Consider the following 24162-nt stretch of genomic DNA (forward strand, 5'->3'; position numbering starts at 1 on the left):
TTTCCCGAGTTCTGTCTGAGCGCGTAGCTTTTCTGTTAGCCTCGTAGCTACGTGAACCACACCAAGTCAACATCATCCCGCCTACCATGATCTGCAATGCTGAGAATCGATGCTGCTGTACAGAGCGATACCAAAGACACATAAGTTGAAGGGTTCATGATGTGACTAATCAAAGAAGAACTGGCTCTGTTAGCCTTTGCTGGTTTATGTAATTCATATTTTACTTATTTATTTTCTGGCAGTATAGTTTCCTTTTGTCATTGTTTTGGAATATTGAGTAACTTTCATAAATGAAAATTTGACTTACTAGGTTAAGACATGTTTGGCATCTAGTAATCTAGTTAAATTTCACGTTTCCGAATTCATCGCTCTATGTGGAAGTGGGATGCGGAAGGGCTTGTCTACTCTGGAGGGTTGGGCTGTCTGCACTGACCACATCGCGTGTGTGACCACAGGCCAGAATGAGGGCACGCTGGCGTTCAAGGAGGACGAGGTGCTGTACATCATCGAGGAGGACAAGGGAGATGGCTGGACGCGTGCACGGAAGCAAGGGGGCGAGGAGGGCTACGTGCCTACATCCTACGTGGAGATCACTTTGGAGAAGAACAGCAAAGGTGCGGTCACCTACATATGAGCTCCCAGCCCGGGACCACGGCAGTCTGACCAACCGACGGCTACCTCACGTCACACATCGGCGCTCCGCTCGTTCCGGATGCTAGCCACCCGCTTGCGCGTCTCGCCGTAGTTAGTCCCCGCCAGCGTGTGGAGGACCTTTCCTAACGTGATCCTCTGCTTTCGGCAGCACACACTATGCGCCAGACCTCACGCATCTCCACAGACACCAGCGGGCTTATTTATATAAAGTTATTATTTGAAAGTAATCTTTTTAATGTGGATCCATCGTGTTTCCTGATTCGTCCACTGAGCTCCTTATTATTTTCTGTTTTCCTTTTTCCATATGAAAAACAAACCTTATTTTAGCTGCTAAATTTTGTAAATATTTTTCTGTCCAGAAAATTATTGCATTTATTAAAATGGGAACCTTGACAGTTGTTCCTATTTTTTTAATTTTATTTTTCTCCAATTTTTGTTTAAACAAATGTCAGTGTCTAAGTGTCTGAACCTTCTATAAATGGCTCTATACCTATATATATATGAATCTCTGCTCACACTCACTTGTAACTTCAGTATTTATATACTCTGTATCAAATTCCTCTCTGCAGCTGATCTTTACTCTACCTATAAACTCCAGTCCAAATCTCAGGGCCCTGTGATGTCCTGCCTAAGTGTGGCCATGGGGGCGGCGCTCTCTGACAGCCATGGGGACTTGGCTAGCCTCTGGGCGTCTCTCTGCCCCTGTCATGTGATGGTGGTGTCTGTAATGCTCCTCCCTCCTTTCTCTCCCCCCTCCCCGTGCAGGTTCCTGAGTGGAGGTGTGGGTGTCAGTCACATTTGGCGAGGCATTGGCGGAGGGTACATGCAGTTCTCGGTCTCTTTTGGTAGTGGGCTTTGGTGAGGGTTGGGACCTACGGAGGTTTAGAGACAGGTTGCATGTGTGCATGCAGACATCCATTACCATTAACCCCATTCCATCGCCATGGCGAGGTCTGTGAGGTCACCGGCGCTCTTTGACTGGCTGGCCCTTTCCCCGGAGCCATGCACAAATTTGACATAACAGGCCAGAGCTGTGGGTAATTATAGGGTAGCTTGCCGACTGTGGCATCCACAACCCAAAGAGGCTTGAGCAGTGCCAGGAAAGCCGCTCACCTTCAGACTAGCACTAACAGTTTGTCTCATCCCCACCCCATCGTAACATTAGCAATGTCTGCCTGTACCAACCTTACATGCTCGCCTTAACATGCCTCAGCATGGAATATGTATTTTTTTTTTTCTGGGTGGTTCTTTTGCCATCTTGAAATAACCCCTCCTCGTCCATCTGCATCTTCCTGTCACTTTGTTCTTTGTTCTTATCGTATCTTGTCCATTCCCTCTCTCTTGCAACATTCCCCTGCTGATTCCCGATTGTAACTTATGTTGCGCTGTCGTGAACATATGTGTTGCGCCTAGCATGAGCACTTGAGTTTAGAGGCAGAATTGCAGTAGCGACGAGAAGGCCCGTCCCGCAGCCTCCCCATCATTCCATCCCCCACCTCCCCTTGTTGGGAAATGGGAGGGCGCAGTGCCACCGAGCGGCCAGCAGGGGGCTTCCTCTCCCCACCGCTTCTGAGCACGCTGTGACAAAGCTTTGAAGACCCTGAGACTGAGACGAAGTTGCCAGTCAGCACTCCAGTTCTACTGTGGGATCCTTGCCTTATTGCGAATCTCAGCAACAAGCCTCAGTCTTCTGAGTGCCAGTCCATCCCAAGCCACATAAAAGGGCTGCTCAGAGCACGGGCCGGCATCCCGCGACGCTGCTCTGCAATGGAATCCTCCGTCGCTTCTCCAGGTGCTGCAGGTGCCGGGGGACCATGCTGTGGTTCGGGGGCGACAGCAGTGCATCTCCTAAACTTACATGTCTAGCGCATATTTTTGTGAATGTGATCGTACATATAATCATGTGTATGCATATTTATGTGAGTATGTGTATACATATATGTATATATTTAGTTAGTTTTATTACTGGACTTTATATGTATTAACATCCTTTGTTTCATACTGAATGTGTTTCTCTTGTGACTTTTTATAGGGTTTTTAATCAGGTGATATACTCACTTTTCAGCATTGTGTCAGTAGTACGTAGTAATCATACTTTTCTTCAGAACATCTTTTGGAATAGGGACTTGGTCTAATATTACTTAAATGCACTTTTTCCCTATCACGTTTATATATAATGAATAAATTAATGAATAAAACTGACTCTCTATGTTACCTGACGTGCAGCAACACAGTAGTTATCACACTTTACACGCATATACTCAGTTTCCCCCCTTTTCTTCTCACAACGGCTCCATGGCAGTTTGGCCATCATCTCTTCACAGTATTGATGCATGGAGCCTGTGGGCCAGTACATTTGCCTGGTTAAATGCACACTGTCTTCTCTGTGCCGAAAGCAAACGTTTGAGGGGGTGCTGGTATGGTGTTGCGTATTTCTCTCGCTTTGACAGAGACAAGTAGTTGCTGCTTCCCACGCAGTTAATCTGGTCAGTTTCACGATTCTAATACCAAGGTGGGTATGTGGAGGGAGATGTTGAGACGTTATTACTCACTAAGACCTGGCTTAACTGCCTTTATTTGAGATATTTAAGAGCAGACGTTATAAGTACTGACGTCAGTTATAACATCCAGATGTTTAGTTTTGACCTGTAATCCTAATACTCAAAGCTGTGAAGTCGATGTTTTACTTTTAATACGGTTTAAAAAGCTGTTCAGTTTGTTCTGGTGAGCTGCTGAACTTTCTGTACTTTTACTACATTTTAAAAGGCTTTTTTATATATATATAAATGCAAGAATCGTATTTGAATGTCATTCAAGTAGTGAAGGAACTGAAAGAGTCTATGAGAATGTTGATAAGTAAATTAGTTTTTAACATCACACCTTTTTTGTTTTGTCGGTGTATTTTGTATCGCAGTTCATTATTCATTTTGATTCGCGTTTATGAGGTGACAGTAATCGCAGCGTTTCTAAATGTAAATGGGAACACTTCAGTCTGGATTTATGTGGGCAAAGTAATGTGAATTGAGGAGGTATGTTGTTCAAAGGTGAAATCCACAGACTATTTCTGGTTTAAGAAAAATCCTTTTGTATAAAGAAAAATGCTTCTTTGCAATGTTTGTTACATGCAAATTACCCAGAAAAAAAACAACTTTCTTAAGGCTACTTGCAACATCTCTCTTGCTATGGTATGTTTGCAGACGACTTCTTTAAATTAAGTAGAACAGAACAATGTAAGAGTAAGATTTCACAACAGAATTCATAGATGAATCAGAATTTAATTTTTCCTGCTCCTGCTAGGAATAAAGTAAAAGTGCTTTAATTGTCATTGTCATGAAACTTGCTACCAACATGCACGAATGAATGAAGGAATGAATGAAAACAGAAGAAAACTGAAAACTGTGACATAAGTGATTCAGTTGAGTAATTAAAAACAGGGTACTAAGCAGGGTGTCTGTCGTAATGTTCCCATTGCTCAAGTGTATGTTCCATTAGTGTGTCAGGATCCCCGTGGCAGTATCCTTCACATGAATCTGACTGAGTGGACTTGGAATAATCAGAACAATGACAGTGATTGCACTTCTGCATCTTGCAGAGCACATTTTTCTTTTATACTTTTTATTCTTGAGACACTTTGAAAGACTGCTCTCTCCTGAGAATTTGAATTTGTTCTAATAAAATAAATAAGAATCACATTTTTCCCCCCGTCTCTGAGTTCCAGAATTTGTATTACTTGAATGTAAATTGAATCAGTTTTGGGTAATAATTTACTTAAACATCTCAAGGAAACTTTACAACAGTCCATAATTTGCTTAGAGCCATATTCACATAACAGTTATTCCTTAACATTATAAGGTGCTAATTACATAGCTTTACAAATATATACCTTTTTAATCCAGTTTTTTTTTTTTTTTTAAGTACAGCTGGAGGGTGTCACAGACTAACACCGACTGCAGGGGCTCTGATTTTTGGACCTGTATGTTCTAGTCTTGATTTCTTCGTTATTTATGCTGCCAAATGTGCCGTGGTAAACCTTGAAACCTCTCCATCTGTTTTCTAAGCGAAAATGGTTCAAGTCCTAAGAACTGGAAGACGGTGTTTCTCAGCCCAGTCCATGGGGGCCCTCAGACAGTCCACATTTTTGCTCCCTTCCAGCTCCCTGGCAGACAGTCCACATTTTTGCTCCCTTCCAGACAATACACCTATATGCAAAAACGTGGGTCTCCGAGGACTGGATTGAGAAACACTTTCGCATAAAAGCATATTTTACATAAAAGCAGAGAATAGGTCCCATATTAGAGATGGTAAAAGCAGGGTGTGCTGGGTACTAATTTGGATCAGTGAGGTGGGGCTTTGTTAACACATGTTTTGCTAAGTTCTCCACCAAGCCCCTCCATAGTAGGACTTTTGGATTATATACATGGCAGTTTCAACAGGAGAACATATTACAGTCTTAACATGCTCACACCTGACCGTGACTGTTATTTACAACCGCTTCTGACTCTACAACATACCGTGCCAACAGAAAATCCGCTGTTCGTACAGCACTTTTAAACCCCTCGTAAACCAGGACAGCCTTCCATCCAGGTCCGCTTCCCACATTTTACACACTCAGCTTACCTCTTTCCTTATTTCCCATATTTACCCAGAATTCCCTGATAAGACATTCTTATAACTTAGGCATCTATGGCTTTTCAAAAGAGCAGTGGGCCTTTCTCATTACTTTGTAGTGACACATGAAATTATATTCGTTTCAGAAAAACTTTGTATTCCAGTTTGCAATGGCCTTCTTAAACCAATACAACTTTGCTGCACACAGCTACTGGAATGACACTCCTGTAATGCAATAGGAGGTGAACAGTAAGTCCCTGGGTTAAGAATGTCCGACTTGCGGACAATTCGTACTTATGAATCGACTGCAATAAAGCCTAGTATATTAGAAATGTGAGTTAAATACAATGTTTTGTAATAACGAACATGAGCATTACTTTGTGATGCTTAAGAAAACATTGCATGGCTTCAGTGGTTTGTCGGTTCAAGGTACATTACTGTACCGTATGTAGTGTTATTATTACTGTATTATTCCAACTTACCTACAAATTCAACTTAGACAAAGTTAGGGAACGGATCACATTTGCAACCTGTACTGTATTTTTGTCAAAGCACGGGATTGCTAACTTGTGGAGGAAAGGTATATCAGATCAGAATAAGAACATAAAGATCGATGTATGCTGAAGGTCTATTTCTAAGGACCAGTCTGAGGAGAGCTGGTGTAGTTTTGTTATATATATATATATATATATATATATAAATAAAAACCTATTTAGTATAAGTACAGTCTATGTACACAAACTATTTCCTTGCTCTTTAGGGCAGAGAGATTCTTTCATGACCACAGTACCAGGAAGTCCAGCCTGTTGAAAGGTTCAGCCACTGAACTGCAGTTTACGGGTGAGCAGTGGATTGACACCTAAGCGGTTACCCTGCTCATCATTAGGGTATTTACATGCTGCCCAGTTCCTTCTCGTTCATAGTTCAGTGTGCTTGACACAGGGCTCCAGTTTTCGGGACAGAGCTGTGAGGATGAGTTTGAACTTGTCATATCTCTCTGCCTGATTTACTGCTGCCCCGCGGCTTCCCCATAGGAGCCGCAGCTGAAAGTCTGTCTTGAAGATCTCCAGCAAGTCCTCATTGGGTTGGAAGTCTTGTGGAGAAGACATAAGAAAAGAGAAAGTTAATCGTTCCTGTCCTGTTGACCAGGGCTATTCAAATCACGGTCATCGAGGGCCAAGCACTGTTGATATTCCAGCCTTTCTTCACCTGTGAGCCGGGTGAGAAGCCTCTGTGGCCAATCAGAATCAGTAATTATTACACTCACTACCTGGGACAACTGAAAAAAAGGCCTGGATTTGGAATACAGGGCCAGATTTGAAGAGCCCTGCAGCAGGCCTTCCTTTCTCCAGCCTAAATGTTTAATTGGCTACTGTATGAATAAAAGTTTCTGCAAAATGTATAAATTTCAGACTCTATGGCTTGTGGGCTTGATACCTTGAAGGATGCGCTCTGTGTTGGAGGTGTACACGTCTGCATTGTCAGCCATCTTCCTGGCCTCCTCCAAGTGACGAAGCATAATCTCGCAGCCCTGGTCATTGTTCTCCCAGTGCTCAAAGCCCTCAAAGGCCACTGCAGGCCGCTCCATCAGGGTCAGCAGGGGCACCAGGAGCGGTACAGTGGTGGTCTTTAGTGGCACATCAACTGCACAGGTGATAGAAGCCAAGACGACGTTAATTCCCACTCCGAGGTGAGCAAAAGGAACGGGAATCAAATCAGTATCCAGCATGAATTGAACTCAACAGGAAGCCTCATCCATCTTCCATCTTGGTCACAGAGAGGCCAGAAGCCTCTGCCAAGCAGGAACCTAAGACAGGGGAGCACGCCGGATGGGAAGCCGGTCCCTCACAGGGCAGATGCACACACAGTCATAGGCTACGTGTAGAGATGCCAAATATCGATTACCATATCGGTATCAGGTGATATATCTGTTAAAAATCAATACATTTGCATCAGTGTGATGATGTCAGTCTTGACCAAAATTGCTGCAAGATAATTAGGCTTTAGTCACTATTGAAGGCCAGCCTCAGATCTACTGGCATAACTGCTAAAATGACGGAGATGATAGCATTAGACAATCAGCCCGTAGAGAGTTTTCATCAGCTCATTCACCACTCAGAGTTCTAACTCATGACATGTTTTCAATTCATAATTTAATTTAGTCCACAGATCAGTGTTTCCTTTTGTACAGCATATAAAAAATAATCAGCTCAAGTTTCACCACCTACGTTAGTGGTTCAGAGATTAGCTGGTTATCGATCATATTGGACAGAAATATAGTGGTTATCAGTATCGGTTGGGTTGGCTCCCCATCCTGGGCTGTTCCCTGCCTTGTGCCCATAGCCACCAGGATAGGCTTCGGACCCTGAATAGGATCAGTGGGTACAGAAAATGGATGGATGGGTATTGGCCCACATCACTACTACTAACTATGGGCAATTTAGAAGCTGCGGTTGGCCAAGCTGCATGTCTCTGGCCTGCCAGAAGAAACCCACTGATACACAGGTGGGATTGCAGTGCTGGAGGTCTGGTAACAGTGCCCCCCCCCCCCAAACTGTAACCCCAGTAACTTCCAGATCCTTGTTGTTAATGTTAATAATCTAGCGAGTTCAATAACAAAGGGGACAAATATCTAATGAAGTCTTTTGAATACTCACCACTGCCTTCATACAGTCCCTTATAAAAGGGCTTGAGGGTCTTTTCATACACAATAGCCGTATGTGTGTATTTCCTTCTTAAGGTGGTCCACGTTTGGTCTAACCGTGTGATCTGTGGACAGCACAAGCGATGAACTCATAGGCACACACATCCATCAAGAAACTCCCATCCTTCCACCCGGTAGTCCCCCAGAGGGCCCGATCTGGCCCAGTGTATTACCTGTGGCATGTCGAGCGCCTTCATGATCGCTGAGAAAGCATAAAGGTCCCCCATGGAGTCCTTAAGTTCCAGCGCCACCAGTATGATGCGGTTAAGGGTCGCGGCTCGCTCCTCCAAAGTGCCTGTGCAGCCGAGGATGTCCACAGCCACCCCGATGGACATGGTGTTGTGCCTGAGGCAGGAAGCTCATGTTAGTGTGTTCTGTGCTACTCCACTCCACTGTGACCCTGACAGTTCGATCATAATCGGCTATGACTGAGACAATAGCTTGGAGGAACCTCTCCTTGGGGCACTTACAAGCTGGGCTGAAGTACAACATCGCGGTTAGTGCGGGAATGCTTTGTGGCGAGTTCCCTCGTGTTAACGATGACATGATTTAGATACTGAACTTTTTTATCTAGCATATCTACTCTGAATGTTTCCGAAGATCCCGGACTATTCCCACCAAGCCATGTGCAAGTGCGGCAGCCTGCCTGGTTGCCATGTCTACCTCTCCATCAGGTCCTGCCGCAGCTGTCTGCCGTGGGGGAGGGTCACCAGCTCCAGCCCCGAGTTCACTCCCATCGCGCATCTCATCTCTTCAGAGACGTTCAGAGTTCTGGCCACCTGAAAGATAAGCACTCGTAATAAGCCAGCTATTCGCAACTTCAGTTCCATAGCAAGAAAGCTTCTCTGAGCTCTGCAATCATTCACATTCATTAAAGGAAAAAAGCTTTAGAAATCACTGTAATAAGCCGCTGAGCTTTTGAGGACTAAGCCTTTGTTCCATTTAAAATAATTGTTTTGTTGCTGCCAATTTGATAAGACGCTTTGGACTTGGTCACAATTAGGGACTTTGTGTTGCTGACTATGAGTTCCCACTTGGTGAAAAGCAAAGTGAATTCAAGCTTTATTCCACAACTGCATGTAGGCTTTTTACTGTTTTTATTTTTCAGAATTAATAATAGCACTTGTCTGCTAGCTAATCAGTCATGGGCTTCTTTTTTCAGACTGTGGAGAGCAGTCTGCGGTGGTCTTAAGCAGTGATGGGTACCTGGCTGTCAGCATACAGCAGGGTCTTGGCGATGGTTCTGTGGTCCTGAGAGACTAGAAGCTGCTTGGCCTGTTTCAGCACTGGCATCTCCAGGGGCTTGTTCTCAGGGGGGAGGAGCCTGGTTTCGAACTCTGCAGGTCTGAATGCAGAAGTCGTCTCAAATACAGGCCGCTTGAAAACCTTGGCCTTCACCTCCATTAGCTCCTCCTCCTTCTCCATCTTAGTCTCCAGTAGATCCAGGTGTTGCCTATCTGCGCTCCATTCCTCGCTGCTATCTTCCAGAGCCTCGATGGCTCTGTGGTACGAGCTGCGGTTGACCGAGCCACAGGAGAAGCTGGCTTCCACTGTCACGGGGCAGCTCTTGTTCGCCTCGTCTGATCTCAGCCGCTTCACATAACCGTCGTTGGGGTGCGTCTCAGTGGCTCTGTCCCATTCTGCCACTGTGCTGGATCCAGGCTCACAGCCGCTCAGCTCGGGGTTCAGCTCCTGTGGAGGCTTCTGGGGCTTCTTTGGAGGAGCCGGAGGTGCGATGGGATGTAGCCGTGGGGAGCGAGGAATCTTGGTGGAGGGCACTTTGCTGGGTTTCGGGGGCGGCTTGGGGTACAGCTGGCTATCCGAGCCTCGAATCGCTTGTCCAGTGTGCATCTCGAAACAGGGTTTCCGTGGGACAGTGGGGCTGAGAACGGGCTCACTGCCCGTTCTAAACACGGGAGACTTGGGGCTCGACTGGGAATCCATGAGATGGGACTGGGTATGGGACTGTGGCTTGCAACCTGGAAGATAAAGCCTTTTATGAGCATGGGAAACTTGCAGCCATTCCTGTGCTCTTGGATTAAATAGTTTCTTCAGTGTCTGGATAGATTTCTGCTTGGAGGCTATGACCAAGATTACTAGTCCATTGCCCAACACAGCAGCGGTTTGCAATTTGAATGACCATGCACAAATGACAAGTTCTTACTTCTGATCTGATCTAGTTAGAAAGCTTTATACAAATGCAGTATTATAATTACAGTACAGAGTTTATAATTATAAAACATTTAATCCTACACTTTTGACCTAAGTTGTTTACTATGAATAATGAAAATGAAGTGATTTGAGAGGCCCATATTTTTACGATGGAATCACGTTTTATTGTTTCAGGGTTACAGAAACCTAGAAGTCTCTAAAAGGAGGTGTTTAAAGTCTCCTACGTAACACTAGCATGTTGTATTTCTGTCGGGTTTGCGAATGAGCTACACCTAACTGCTGAGCACGCTGCTTCATCAGAGTTGACGTTAAGTGACTCTTACCGAGTGGCAGGAAGCTCTCAGACTGGTGAGTCTTCAGGGGTCGACGTCTCTCCTGCACGTGGTTCAGACATGCCGGCTGACTCCCGCATTTGTCCTTGTTCCTGCGGGGGGACAGTGACGGACATGGCAGCGCACTTCAGCATGCGAAGCTATCCCGTCCTCTCGGCCGTCAGCAGCACGCAATGGAAATCCCAAAAAAAACCTGACCTGATACATGTATAAATGTATGTAATGTAAATAGAAGCTTGTAATTTGTTGGGCTTTTCTGTTGTCGTTTGCCCTGGCATCTTCGCTGGTGCTCCTAGCTTGAGGTTCTTGGTTTATCCTAGACATGTACTTATGTGTGTTGGTCAGACGGGACTGTTATAGTCCTGTTGTTTATATGCTTTGTTGGAACAAAATACTATGAAAAAACCTGCATACTGTAGAACTTTTAAGGGCATCCACAGATTCCAGTGTTTATTGTTTAGACAATGATATGTTTAATTACTTAAAGGGAATTCCAGCCCACCAGTTACTAGGTCACTCTGTTCATCAGCCTGTGAGGTGCCTCCCTCGATACGCAGCATGTTTTTTATTCATTAGAGCGCTCTACGTGTAGTAAACTGTGCAGTGCGTTCCCATGAATTCTGCTGCTATCAGACTAAAATATTTATGGTTCATTTGATTGCAAAATGCTCTCTGGGAACTGTATGAAACTGCCAACTGTATGAAACTGCCAACTGCTGATTCTGATTTATACGCCTGGAGAAACACACGTTTTATTACTGCCAAAAGCCCAATAAGTGTCATTTGGTATCGATTTGAAGTATGAACGATGTACATGTATGTGAAAGTCGTATGTCTGTGGAATGGCCCTTGGCGTGACGCTGCTCTTTCACCTCCCTTGTTGGGGGGGGCCTCACCTCAGGAGATTCCCCCGGGTCAGAGGGTGGTCCTGGCCGTGCCCGTTCGTGATGTTCAGGCTGAGCCGCTTGGTGGGTAGGCACTTCCTTCCCAATGCGGCAGGCTCCTGCCGGATGGGTGCTGCCCCGTACTTCTCCTCCAAACAGCGCAGTGGAAGGACCCGGTTTATGGGCTGGAAAATGATCGCCCCGACAACCTCCGACACAGGCTTACGGTTGCCCACGTAGTAGCGCACCAGGGCGGGCACACTGTCGAAGCCCTCGCTCTCAAAGAGATACTGCACCCGTGAGTAGGCCTCGCTTGCCGCCACCATCTTCTTGTTGATCTTGAAGTGCTGTGGACTGTTTTTCCATTGGCAGGTCAGCACATAGTTCCCTGGGCTGGATACGGAGTCCCGGATCAGGAAGTCCCCGTCCCTCTGCAGGAAGGTCTCTGCAACCTGATGGGTCACAGAGGTTTACATGCAAACCAATTTGTTTTTTTCATTTATTAATTTCAATAACAAATAGTCGTCTGTTGTTTTCTTAAAGGCTGTTACCGCGACGACTGCTGTTTCAAAGCATCTTATTTGAATAGTGTTTGGGTTCTGAAGGGGCGCGACCCTCAGCCCTGGAAATCTGGCATCAGCTAAAAACTGGGGTGTCCCAGTGTGTGTTTTCAACTCTGGGCCTCCAGCTTAATTTCAGTATTTATAAGCAGGGATGGACGTAACTGGTACACAAGTACGCATTCACCTTTAAAACGATACGTGTGACACTCGAGTGTAGTAACAGTATAAATGCGTACTTATTTTACGTGCATTTGTGCTGATATGAAAACAAGATATAACGTATTTTAATCTTTATATGCTAATTCGACTTCATTTGTGGTATACAGGCTAAAATGCAAGGTATTCTCATATCAGCGCAAATGCAGATAAAATAAGTATGCATTTACACTGTTACAAACAATCGATTGTGTCGCGTATCGTGTCACGTGAATGTGTACTTGCGGACCAGTTACGTTCATCCCTGCTTATAGGTATAATCCTTCTTGCTAGCGGGGCTGGTTTTTTAATTAAATGTAGAGATTTTATACTTTCTTTTCATTATAAAGCTCCTGCCAGGAGGGAGGCTATTAAACTGGATTAAGATAAACAAAGTGGCTGCCTTGTTTTCCGGAGGGGGGGGAGGTATAAAAGTGTTTTCTGATTAAAAGAAAAAAAGGTGTGGCCGTGAAACACTACTACCGTGCGAGGGAGAGGACCCCCAGCAATCCAGCCTCCCTCGGTCACAATCAGCCCCCTTTTACATCCCCCCAGTCTGCACCGTATTATTATATTGTTTTATTGCTTCTTTTTTTGTGGATCTCATGGTTGGGAGCTGCTTCACCCTCCTGACTGTGACTGCCCCCCCTCACCCACGTACCCAAACCTACGTGCACTTTGACACCAGCCCACACGGGTCACTGCTCTTCGCCTGTCCCTGAGCATCCCATGCAAGTTGACATCTTTCGTCGTGTGTTTGTTTGTAGAAGACGTGTTACGTGTGACATTGTGGGAAAATGCGGAACGTCACCATGCCTTTGAAGAACGTGGATCACCTCATATACTGTCTGATTCTTACTCGCCCAGATTGAAATACACCTGCCTTTGTCTGCCGGTGCACATGAATTTTAGGTTGCAGCCAACAAGGATTAAGGAAATGGTAAAAGCCTCCTCTGAGACGGTATGGGTTAGTTCCAAGAGAACTACGACAGTGGAGTTTGTTTAGGCGGAAACATGTGGGAAATAGTGTCTTTTGTGGCCGAGCAACATCGGCAGTAATCAGTCAGTGTTGTCACATCAAGACCAGCCCAAAGCCTCTCGGCTCACTCCCACCGGAAAGCTCCAGTGTCCGCCAGCTGGGCGGAGAGTGCCAGTCGTCTGCGGCTGAATGCGCTTGCTGAAAGCACAAGGTTGAGGTGAAAAGCGCAGTGAAAGGCCTGAGAGGTAGGTACTGTACAGCGTGTCAGCTGGCAGGGAAAGCAGCTACAGGACAGATACAGTGCAAAGGTGCTGGAATACCAGGGGGGCCTTTAAAACCTGTAGACGTAGACAAATACAAATGCAAAGTGGTATGTTGTATCAAAATATTGGGCAGGTATTCAAAGAAAGTATACTGTATATTTAATAATTTTTTTATGAAGAGGGTGTTTACAGTGATAGCGCTATGTACACATTACCTGGTAACTGATAAGATGTATCCCACAACGACCGGTCACCAAGTAGACAGCTAGTCAGTGGTTATGATCGTTTGTGGTTATATGACTCACTGATACCATACAAGGTCCGTTCGCACAGCTGACATCACTATCTCTGCTTTTCGCGCCTACAATCATCAGTCTGTAGGGAGCTGTATAATAACAATAATCATCATATTTGTCCACAGGCTGCTTGGCTGATTTTCATGCCCCAAATTTGACTTTCCCACAGCAGCACAGGTAAGTTCGCCTGAATGTCTCTTCGACAAGCGCTCCGATCTTGCTAGAGTTATAAATATTCCTCTCAGCTCCTGGGCTTGTTTTTGAGCAGGATCCTGTCACCTGACGGAAGCCTTCGCCCAAACTCATCGTTTTCATTCCCCTTTTATTTTTTATCTCGCACACCAGACCTCCTTTTGGCAGATCTTGTCAAATGGGCTGTTTTAACAGACCGTCACACTCCGTCATGCCCCTCGTCGGCTGTGGGCCCGTGCAAAGCAAACTTTGAAGTTCTAGAAAAGGTTATTTCTTTATCATTTCCTTTTTTTTTGCCCTTTTCATCTCTTTTTGCCATCTCTAATCCTTTGCTCCCCCTCCCAAATGGTGGCATTCTCCCTGGATGCGGCCCCCCCCCGGCCTCGGGTAGACGGGTGGCCCTGCTGTGTGACAGATGATGCACCCCAAATTCCCCGTTAATGAAATCAGCAGAAGCCTGCAATGGGACACCACACCGTTGCCATGGTTAATCCGGAGGCCCCTCCTCAGCCGGGACACTCTGGCGGGGCTCCTCGTGTTTCATGGACGGCCTGGAACGCGGGGGGGGGGGCGCTCAGCGGCCCATGTTTCGTTTCGTTATCGTAGAGTTTGCGTGGCCACATGAGAAGCGGGTGGCATGTGTGTTATAAGTGAACCCAAAAAAATCTGGCATGAGCCACGTACAAGTCGGTCGGAGCCAAATCATTTTGCATTCGCTCTCATGTGTGGCCTCTCTGATCCACCCTTCGCCCCCCCCACCCCACTTAGTGGACCCTCCTGTCTCGCCCATACCTGTCTGGGGATGGCGCCGTGGTACCAGGCGTGGCTGCGGGGCTCCTCACTGGCCTGCTTCAGCTCCTCCTCCAGCTCCTTGCGCAGCTTCTCCGGAGGGCCCTCCATGATGTATTTGTCCCTGGAGAACTACACATGGACAGGAAGGACAGGCGGCTTGAGCGCCCTCTGAGCCGTGGTTCGTCGCGAGCACCTTCCTCTCTCCCGTCCCTCTCGCTACTGTAGGCAGTGACCTCTCAGCAAACAACCCCCCCCCCCCCGATAATCATCTGAGGGCTGTACCCGCCCGCTTTGATGTTTACGTCTTCATCTCCCGCACTCCTGACGGTACGCGCCCGTCCCCAGGGCCCCACCCTTACCTGCCGGTGAGGCTGAGCCCACATTGTGCCTGTGAGTGACTCACCACAGTGCGGAGGTGGTGTCACTGACACAGAGAAAAGCACGATATGATCGTCTTAGATATCCGCAGGCCGCCGTCGGGGATCGCCGCTCCCTCCAGCACACCTTTCATCTAACGTTTCCTGTGATCTGTTATTACCGCCCAGTGACTTTGCCTTCTCCTTGCCGTGGTGGGGCACCCAGCACCTACCTCCGGTAACCCGCGATACTTATTAAAGTGATATCAGCCGACTAGAGACGGTATTCTGGCGTCCACAGTAGCTTTATTTCTGCTTCAGCTTGTTCTGCACAGGCTATTGGCGCATCTTACATTGTTCTCCATCTCTCTGTTATTCACACTTTAACCTACAGCCCAAAAACAATCATTTCATTTTGCCTAAACTGTTTTCCTAGAGCTGTAGACAGAGAGCCATGGTTGTATAGTAAAGCAGAGATACTCCATGGGGGTGCCGGAGGGGGCCGCCCAGTGGCAGGGGCCCTTCATGGACCCCCCACTCCCCAAAATGATACAACAATTAGCTATACGATTATTAATTAATAACTATAGAATAAAGATAATGTAACCCTTTGCAAATGAGAGCAATCTCATCAGAACGAACAAATGGGCAGGCTTATGGTTTCACATCAGTCGTATGCAGCAACCAGAAAGAGCGTAACAGAGAGCTCACAGAATACACACATCTCAATAACGGGGACCTTAAAAAAATTGCACTCCGATCCAGTGCATGTCAACTGCATCCACGATGTGCAACCGAGATACGTTCACCATAGATACCAATGAGCATATATAGCTTTACCGGGAAAGGAAAATTGCAAAAGAATTAAAAACAAGATATTAATATTACTAGTATTATAGTGTTTTCCTCTGTGCCATAAAGCTCATTGATCAGGTTTGTAAAATCCATTTTATGTAGGATGCAGGCCACACATACGCATTACCAGAAAATGCACAACAGGCAAAAAAAAAAGTCAGATGTACCAACTTGCAAACAAATAAACAACCAATAAAGGATCACTTTAAAAAATGATAATTAAAAAATACTAGAGGGCCAATATGCCCCCCTGATCACTCTGGCCCCTACGCTGCAGCCTCGGCAAGCCTGTTTGTTTATTGGGGTGCCAACCTAACAAGCTGATTTCACTTCGTCTTGGACGGGGGGCACCAATGCTGACGCTCACCTAGGGCGCCACATGGGCTTTGACTGACATTGTATACACTTAGATATTAGTTGTGGCTTCAGCACTTTTCTTGGTTTCCAGTACTACAAAGAGAGTCACAGAGAGACTGGAGTCGTCACTACAGAGCGAGTCACAGAGAGACTGGAGTCATCACTACAGAGCGAATCACAGAGAGATTGGAGTCAGCACCGCTGAAGGAGTCACAGAGTCTGTGGTAAGGATGACTCCTCTGCTGTCTTCTTTTGGTTCTCTTTGCCCAGTTTGCATAACAAAGATTGCAGAGGATATAGAGAATGTGATGGAAAATTTCACAGGAGGTTCAGTTGGATCGGAGAAAGACACTGCAGGGTTATGGAAGAGGAGACTCTGGCCCAAATACGACAGAACATGCTGAAATGAAATTAGCAAAAGTGTTTTCTGGAGCTCCGTGGATCATGTGTATGTTTGTTTCTCATGTGACTCACTGTCATCTCTATTCTGAGTCTTTCCCCCTGTTTAGTTGCTTTTTTATAATAAGTTTTAAAGGAATGGCTAAGCCTGAGTTAAAAAACAATACGACCAGTAACATGTCCCAGTGTGTATCAGTCATCGGAGTGTTGGAGGTCTGTGTGACATCCCAGAAGGGCTGGGAAGCAGGAGGATTACTGTTACATTTATTCGCCGCTCACTTCCTGAAACACAATACTGTACTGGTGCAAGATTATCGAAGACACCCTGAACCCGCTGGATATTATAGATCATATGTAGTAACCACTTCCCAAACCAGATATGTCAAACAGCGGAAAAATGGAACACAGTGTGTTCGCCAGCAAACTTTGACCTGTGTCATTAACTTGGTGTGTAGTACGCAGTACGCAGTAGACTCTTGTTATTAAGTATTATTTTGTAAAGGATAAACCATGATAAGATTTACGGAAATAATCCATGACAGCTTGGTGTAATACGGCCCGGCGCTAGTTGTCACTAAGTAACCATAAAATCCATGAACAGACAGGTGCTTGCATTTTGAAAATGAAGGAGAATTATGCCGATAAAAATGGCTGCTTGTTTATGACCTTTTAGTCATACAGGTGTTTATATTTATATGTTTAATAAGACATTAAAATTCATTGATATAGGACAGTTATTAGGCTGTTGGAACTACCTATGTACACAAAAATAAATAACACCTACAGTATGTGATATCTCTGGACCAATAAGAAAACAGTATTTAGCAAAGCCCTGGTATATATCAATATACTGCATACAAACAAAAGGATACTTGGTAATAAAAAATTTAAATTGTGTTGCCAGTCCTTGAACCTACAGCTTTCACAGTTTATTTGTTAGTGATTTACTATTAAACTTGCAGAATGGAGAATCAAACGTGCAGAAATTAATCATTACAGAGTTTTTAATTACAGCAGTGTAAAAAAAGTGCAAAATATGGTTGTAGTGTCACGTCCGTAAACCCTAGTGAACATGTAAGGTGCATGTAAAGTGTGAAAACTCCCTGATGTAGCAGGATAACTAGAGAGCAAGGCCACACGAACATTATGCTGAAGTTCTTCAAACCGAGAGCTAAATATGTCTGCCTATACTTAAACTAGGCCCTAGAGAATAAAAGAGGGCCTTGGGTGTCTTGCTTTTCTGTTGTGGTCGGCCGAATTACATTCTAAATACCACCGTAACAAGTCTGAAGGGTATTGTGTTTATTTTCAAGACGAGGGGAAAAACCATAGTGGAAAGTTAAATCAAGGCCGTGTTTTGTGTTTTTAACAAAGTACTTACAGTAATTTGCTAGAGAGGGTTTCCATCAGCGGTGGAATAATATATGATATACATTGTTTATTAGATAGCTCTGCTTGAATGTGCGGGGTATGTGACCCCCCCCCCCACCCTGGATAAAAATAGAGTTTATGGTTTCATTTAGGAGCAGATTGCATTCTGTCTTTTAGCAAACCTCAGACTTCATAATTAAAATGAGACCCTGGCAATACAGCATGGTGGTGGCGCCCTGGGCGTCTGGGATGCTAAAGTCATCATGTTTGCTGGTGTTTTCAAGGCCAGGGTCACCAAGAGAGTCACGGCGGAGTGATACAGACCAATACAGAGCGAGCGCGGCACACAGGCCGAATCGCAGCCAACCCGTACGCACTGACATGGAGCGAGCGCGGCACACAGGCCGAATCGCAGCCAAGCCGTACGCACTGACATGGATCGAGCGAACTCTCAGAACTATTCTAATAACATACTTTCCTGAAAAGCTTTTTATCGCTTTTCTAAAAAACACCCATTATGTCTGAAGGTGTTTTTTTTTTGGAAACATGGTTATTACTGCCCAGGCGTATGTGTCCTCAGCACTGCAATGAGTAAAAGGACCACAGCACTGTGGCATCAGGTGTCCTGGGGCTGAGTGGCCGTCTCCCTGACTTCCCATGGGCTTTCCACGCTGGGAAAGGGGGGAGGGGCGCAACGGACCTATCTCACGTTACATTCCATCATCTACAGCACAGGGAAGCCACCACAGGCACTGGGAAGACTGGTTCCCATCGTGAGGCTCAGCATGTGTAAATTACTCCTGTAGATTAACTGTTACTTTTTCTGAACGCACAAGCAATACCGTGGGATTTTCTGGGGCAGCAAAGTGAAAGTGATGTCCCCTTGTTTTTTAGAACGTGGCAGACAGGCCAGCTGTTCAGGTCCGCTTCAGAGACGGATCGGTCACACTGCTGCATCAGTGGGAGGCCCGTTTGTGTTCACTTTGAACACTTGCCAGTCCACTGATGCCTCGAGTTCCCGGAGCCTTTGAAGATGAGTTACGTGCAGTGAGGTCATGTTCGTCACGCCTGTCAGCACACGGCGAGGGTCGTGGGGAGGGGAGGTGGCCAGGTCTGAGAGCTCTGACGGGCAGCAATGCACTCCTGCTGCCAGGAGGAATTATCAGGTGCCCTGAGATGCAGCTCGTTCCTAAGTTCAGTCACCCCCAACTGCGGTGAGTCACTGGGGCAGGAGAAGAACTTGGTGTAAAATCCAGACGGTCACCACTATACATGACAGCAAAGGTTGCCTTGTTTTCGAAGAGTCATAAAAAAATCCATCTTCTTATCTTGGTCCGGGTGGCAGGGGGAAGGGGTCTGAACCCTACGCCAGGACTACACCCCGGATAGGATGTGAAGCCCCCCCAACCCTGGAGGAGTTAGCAACAGTGAGCCCCCCCGACTTGAGTCCTAATTATGCCAAAAATACTCCCCCTGCAAAACAGTGTCACCTTCCTGTCCACCCTTGAGTCTGCTTCTGTAAACGCCATATTTTTAGAGACTGACAAAAGGCTCGACTGGCTGGAAGTAAACCTTGATACATCGTGGTGTTGTAGGTTTGGGGGCCAGCAGCTCTATTTCTCAGGGCTGACAAGATTTGAGGAGCCCTTTCAGAAAGTTCATCACCAGCGATCTTTACATCCTGGTGGCCAGGCAAATCCTGTTTACAGACTCATGATGTAATCTTCATATCTCTCTGCTTATGACTGAACTGCGCAACAACAGCACTGAGAAAACAGCTAAGCAAAGAGTGTGCTTGTCCACCCCAAACTCCCACAGCTGTATGTATTAAAAGCAGCTCTTTTAATAATTTCATTACAGTGTTTATTTTCTTGGTGTCTTTCCTAATTAAGTACGTGACTACTCTTTAAAAGAGCACTCGTTTAATAAACAGTCACTCTTTAAAAGCCATTAGAGCTTGCGCCGGTGACGTGGTTGAAAGTAGAATCATCCCAGAATGATGAAAGTGAAACCGCAGAAAGCCGTCTCCTTTAATAAAGCTGCACCTTCTACGCATCGAGTGTGTTTTTACAGACGTCCTCTCCCTCGTTGTTTTCCTCGGCAGTTCTCTGAAGTTCACGCCTGATCCCAAAAATGTGGCAAGCTTTATTTGTGGCTCAGGGCAGTGGCGTTCCCGGGCAGCGACGTTCCCGGGCAGCGGCGTTCCCGGGCAGCGGCGTTCCCGGGCAGCGGCGTTCCCGGGCAGCGACGTTCCCAGGCAGCGGCGTTCCCGGGCAGCGGCGTTCCCGGGCAGCGGCGTTCCCGGGCAGTGACGTTCCCGGGCAGCGGCATTCCTCGGGATTGGTTTTTCCCAGCCACATGTCCTCAGACAGAGGGCCAGACGCAGTGGTGATCAGGCCAGACACGAGCTCAGCCCCTTGGAGGCTGCGAGCGCCTATGAAGTCGAGGCCAGAATGTTTACTAGGGGGTGGCTCTCTGAATCCAAGCAGGATTAACTAATTTCAGCAAACGGCGGGTAGCTCTGTCCAGCTCAGTTTCTCTGAAGACGATCAAAGTGTCATCGTTCCAGGTTTCTGACATGGGAATTTGTATCATCTTGTGTGCAGTGAAAGGCCTTCTAGGAAGGTTCTGTGGGGGGTTATACACGCATGACAGCGGGTGGGATGGATAGAACGCCACTGTGTCTGACTGGTCAATGATGGAGGCAGGCCATGGTGTCGGTGCCTCTGTGTGGTCTCTGCCTGGCCGACTCACAAGCGGCACAGTACACACGCATGTGCTCTGTCAGTCACACTAGTCACAAATAAATCTGTATTGATAGTTACAGATAATCCACTGTGCTTCTCTGCATCACTAGTCCCAAAGATTTCATGGTGTAACATGTCAAACGCCTTTGGTGGGGGTGGGGGGGTCGAGTCGTCTGGATGCAGGATGCCACTGTTTCCGCTGGTGCTCTCGCGTATCACAGCAGTGCCATATTTACATGGAAAGATGCAGTTAGGGGTAATTAAGCCCTTTGGCGTGTTCTCTGGACTTCCTCTGGGGCTTGAACGATATTCACAGATTGTGCAGATGAAGAGCCTGCACCCGCTATCACTGCCTCATCGGCGCCTGCTTCCTGTGAGCCACCCCCCCCCGCGGGCTCCCGCCCTTCCTGCCTCTCTGTAAACTGAGAGCCATCTCCCCATCACATTCGCACACGTCTCATCCACCTACTCTGCTAACCCGCCCCGCTGTGACACCGCCGACTCGTACCTGTCACACTGGCTGCGAATCCGTCTCTCACTGGCTCCCATTTTAAACAGGGAATCTCTTGGAATTCACGTCTTTTTCTTGCCATCAGAAATCTGTCTCTGAGTTGTTACAAAAGCCAGCCAGGGCTCCCCTTGCCCCAATTACATATTTAATAAGAGTTTCCTGTGGGCATTATAGCTCGCTGCCTCCTCCACCAAACACAGCGCAGCTACATGAGGCTTTTATGGTACTGGAACCTGACTGACAGCAGCATGGCTGGGTGGAGCTCAGGTTTTGTGATAAAGGAGCCCCCACTGTTTTGCCATGGAGGCCTTGAGGAGGAGCTGTGAGGAGTCAGAGCTCGGACACAGCTCTGCGGGCAGGCCAGAGGGCAGGCCAGGGGGCAGGCCGGGCCCGTCTCAAAATGGGGTGTTGAGCTTGTCACCATTTAGACATTTAGAGGGGATTTGTATGTGTTTGCTATTTAATTTCATAGCACTAAGTTGGACAGGGAATTTTCAGGCAAACACCAAGGCTGGAAACAGGAATTGTGCCCTGCATCCACTTGCTAACATGGCAGTGTGGTGAGTCCAGCGTTTTTAATAAAGCTGGACTCTCACTGTTTGGCTTTTCTGGCCCTAGGGACACTTCCCCCTCCCCCAACATGCACATACCTCACAGCTGTATATGCCTGCTCTCACAACTGTATATCATCTGCTCTCACAGTGGTATATGCCTGCTCTCACAACTGTATATCATCTGCTCTCACAGTGGTATATGCCTGCGCTCACAGCTATGTGACAGCTCTCATAGCCGTACATGACTACTCTCACAGTAGTATAATGACTGCTCTCACAGCTGTATGTGACTGCTCTCACAGCTATATGACAGCTCTCATAGCCGTACATGACTACTCTCACAGTAGTATAATGACTGCTCTCACAGCTGTATGTGACTGCTCTCACAGCTATATGATAGCTCTCATAGCCGTACATGACTACTCTCACAGTAGTAGTATGACTGCTCTCACAGCTGTATAATATCTGCTCTCACAGCTATATGACAGCTCTCATAGCCGTACATGACTACTCTCACAGTAGTATAATTACTGCTCTCACAGCTGTATATGACTGCTCTCACAGTAGTATAATTACTGCTCTCACAGCTGTATATGACTGCTCTCACAGCTATATGACAGCTCTCATAGCCGTACATGACTACTCTCACAGTAGTATAATGACTGCTCTCACAGCTGTATATAACTGCTCTCACAGCTATATGACAGCTCTCATAGCCGTACATGACTACTCTCACAGTAGTATAATGACTGCTCCCACAGCTGACTTTTAAACGGCTAAAATTAACGCCGCCAGGTGTCATGTTCAGGAAAAGGAAGTGACTGTTACATCTTCCAGTCAAGGAGGAAGTCTTTGAAATCCCCTTTAGAACCGTTCAACCAATATCATCCATCACACTGGAAATGGGACACATTCCACCACCCAGACCTATGTCTACCCATGCAGACTAAAATGAAACGTTTCCATGACAACCTGTAGCTATAATAAGTTAGAAACCAACAAAATATTTTAAATATCTTCGCAGGCCCAACTTGGGCCTTGTGGAAATAACCACCAGACATGACTGTGTTATTTTGGGCTGTGTTGTTCACAGTAGCCACAGAGAGAAGAGGGTGTTCACTGGCTTCCCCAAACGGCGCTTTACCGTGCTCCGGGTCACACCTTCACAGTAAGAAGCAGGTACCGGACACCCCATAACTGACACAACATGCATTGACGGATCCTCCATTCCTCTGCAATGATGTTCCTTCAACACGCTTGTGGACGTTATTTACTCATGAATTCGGTAATCTATATCCATGTCGGAGCCGAACATAAATGGGGAATACTTTAGTTGCTATCTTAAATAACACACACAGTATATTTCAGTTCCGTAGACTAGACAGATTAGAATGATTAGTTTATTTATTAGGTCATGTTTTTTGTACCTATATATAATGTCTCTTTATATAATGTTTTAAGGGTTTTCTTTTTTCAGTGAGAATTGCAGTGATCCTTCGCGGAAACACCGCTATTAATAATATTTGCGTGTGTGTGACAGCCCCGGGGGGGGGGGGGTTGTGACCTCACACTCCTTACGTTACGGGGCAGCATCACTGCTGTAAACAAGCAGCGCTCTTCCCTGCCGGCCAGCTTTTCTATTTCCAGCCTCTCGGTCCAATCCGCACAGAGCCGCGACGTCAGACTGCCTCCGCCGACATGGCACCCGTGTGTTTCGGCCTCAGTGCACTCGGTGCAGCATCCCAGGACGAGGTGTCTTCACGCGCGTGTGAGAGGACGCACACTGCCTGCGAGAGGACGCACACTGCCTGGGAGAGGACGCGCACTGCCTGGGAGAGGACGCGCACTGCCTGCGAGAGGACGCGCACTGCCTGGGAGAGGACGCGCACTGCCTGGGAGAGGACGCGCACTGCCTGGGAGAGGACGCGCACTGCCTGGGAGAGGACGCGCACTGCCTGGGAGAGGACGCGCACTGCCTGGGAGAGGACGCGCACTGCCTGGGAGAGGACGCGCACTGCCTGGGAGAGGACGCACACTGCCTGCGAGAGGACGCACACTGCCTGCGAGAGGACGCACACTGCCTGCGAGAGGACGCACACTGCCTGCGAGAGGACGCACACTGCCTGCTCGAGCCCCTGTCCCTTTGTAGCGGGTGTCACTTGGTGACAGATGCCCAGTGAACCAGCTCACTTAATGTAATGAGCAGAGCTGTATATCTGCAGCAGCACACGTGAGGCAGTAATAAAAGCAGCCACTGCTCCTATCTGAAGCCTCCCTAAAAGCCTTGTCCGCTGTCAGGTCCAGGAAACCCCCCCCCCACCCCCCACGCCACATCACGGCGCGATCCTCCTGAAAAGCGCCCACCTGTGCCCAGCGCA

The 24162-nt window shown here is 46.9% G+C and overlaps 2 protein-coding genes across 6 annotated transcripts in view; one reads left to right on the forward strand and one right to left on the reverse strand.

Annotated features, from left to right (window-relative positions):
- The window catches only part of fnbp1l (formin binding protein 1-like), a 43086-nt gene extending 38732 nt beyond the window's left edge, over nt 1-4354 (forward strand). For 2 of the 3 annotated variants that reach the window (XM_048977206.1, XM_048977204.1), the window contains one exon: nt 456-4354. In XM_048977206.1, the coding sequence (XP_048833163.1) occupies nt 456-634 (179 nt within the window). In that variant the 3' untranslated portion in view covers nt 635-4354. The remainder of the gene's footprint in view (nt 1-455) is intronic. The other variant, XM_048977205.1, reaches the window with a different exon arrangement.
- bcar3 (BCAR3 adaptor protein, NSP family member) overlaps nt 3910-24162 on the reverse strand; it is a 60131-nt gene continuing 39878 nt past the window's right edge. For all 3 annotated transcript variants that reach the window (XM_048977199.1, XM_048977200.1, XM_048977201.1), the window contains 9 exons: nt 14635-14763; nt 11367-11806; nt 10462-10562; nt 9173-9945; nt 8630-8745; nt 8140-8311; nt 7920-8031; nt 6700-6906; nt 3910-6355 (listed from right to left, as the gene is read on the reverse strand). In XM_048977199.1, coding sequence (XP_048833156.1) covers nt 6180-6355; nt 6700-6906; nt 7920-8031; nt 8140-8311; nt 8630-8745; nt 9173-9945; nt 10462-10562; nt 11367-11806; nt 14635-14763 — 2226 coding nt within the window. In that variant the 3' untranslated portion in view covers nt 3910-6179. The remainder of the gene's footprint in view (nt 6356-6699; nt 6907-7919; nt 8032-8139; nt 8312-8629; nt 8746-9172; nt 9946-10461; nt 10563-11366; nt 11807-14634; nt 14764-24162) is intronic.

This window comes from Brienomyrus brachyistius, chromosome 15, assembly GCF_023856365.1.
Source record: "Brienomyrus brachyistius isolate T26 chromosome 15, BBRACH_0.4, whole genome shotgun sequence".
Taxonomy (NCBI): Eukaryota; Metazoa; Chordata; class Actinopteri; order Osteoglossiformes; family Mormyridae; genus Brienomyrus; species Brienomyrus brachyistius.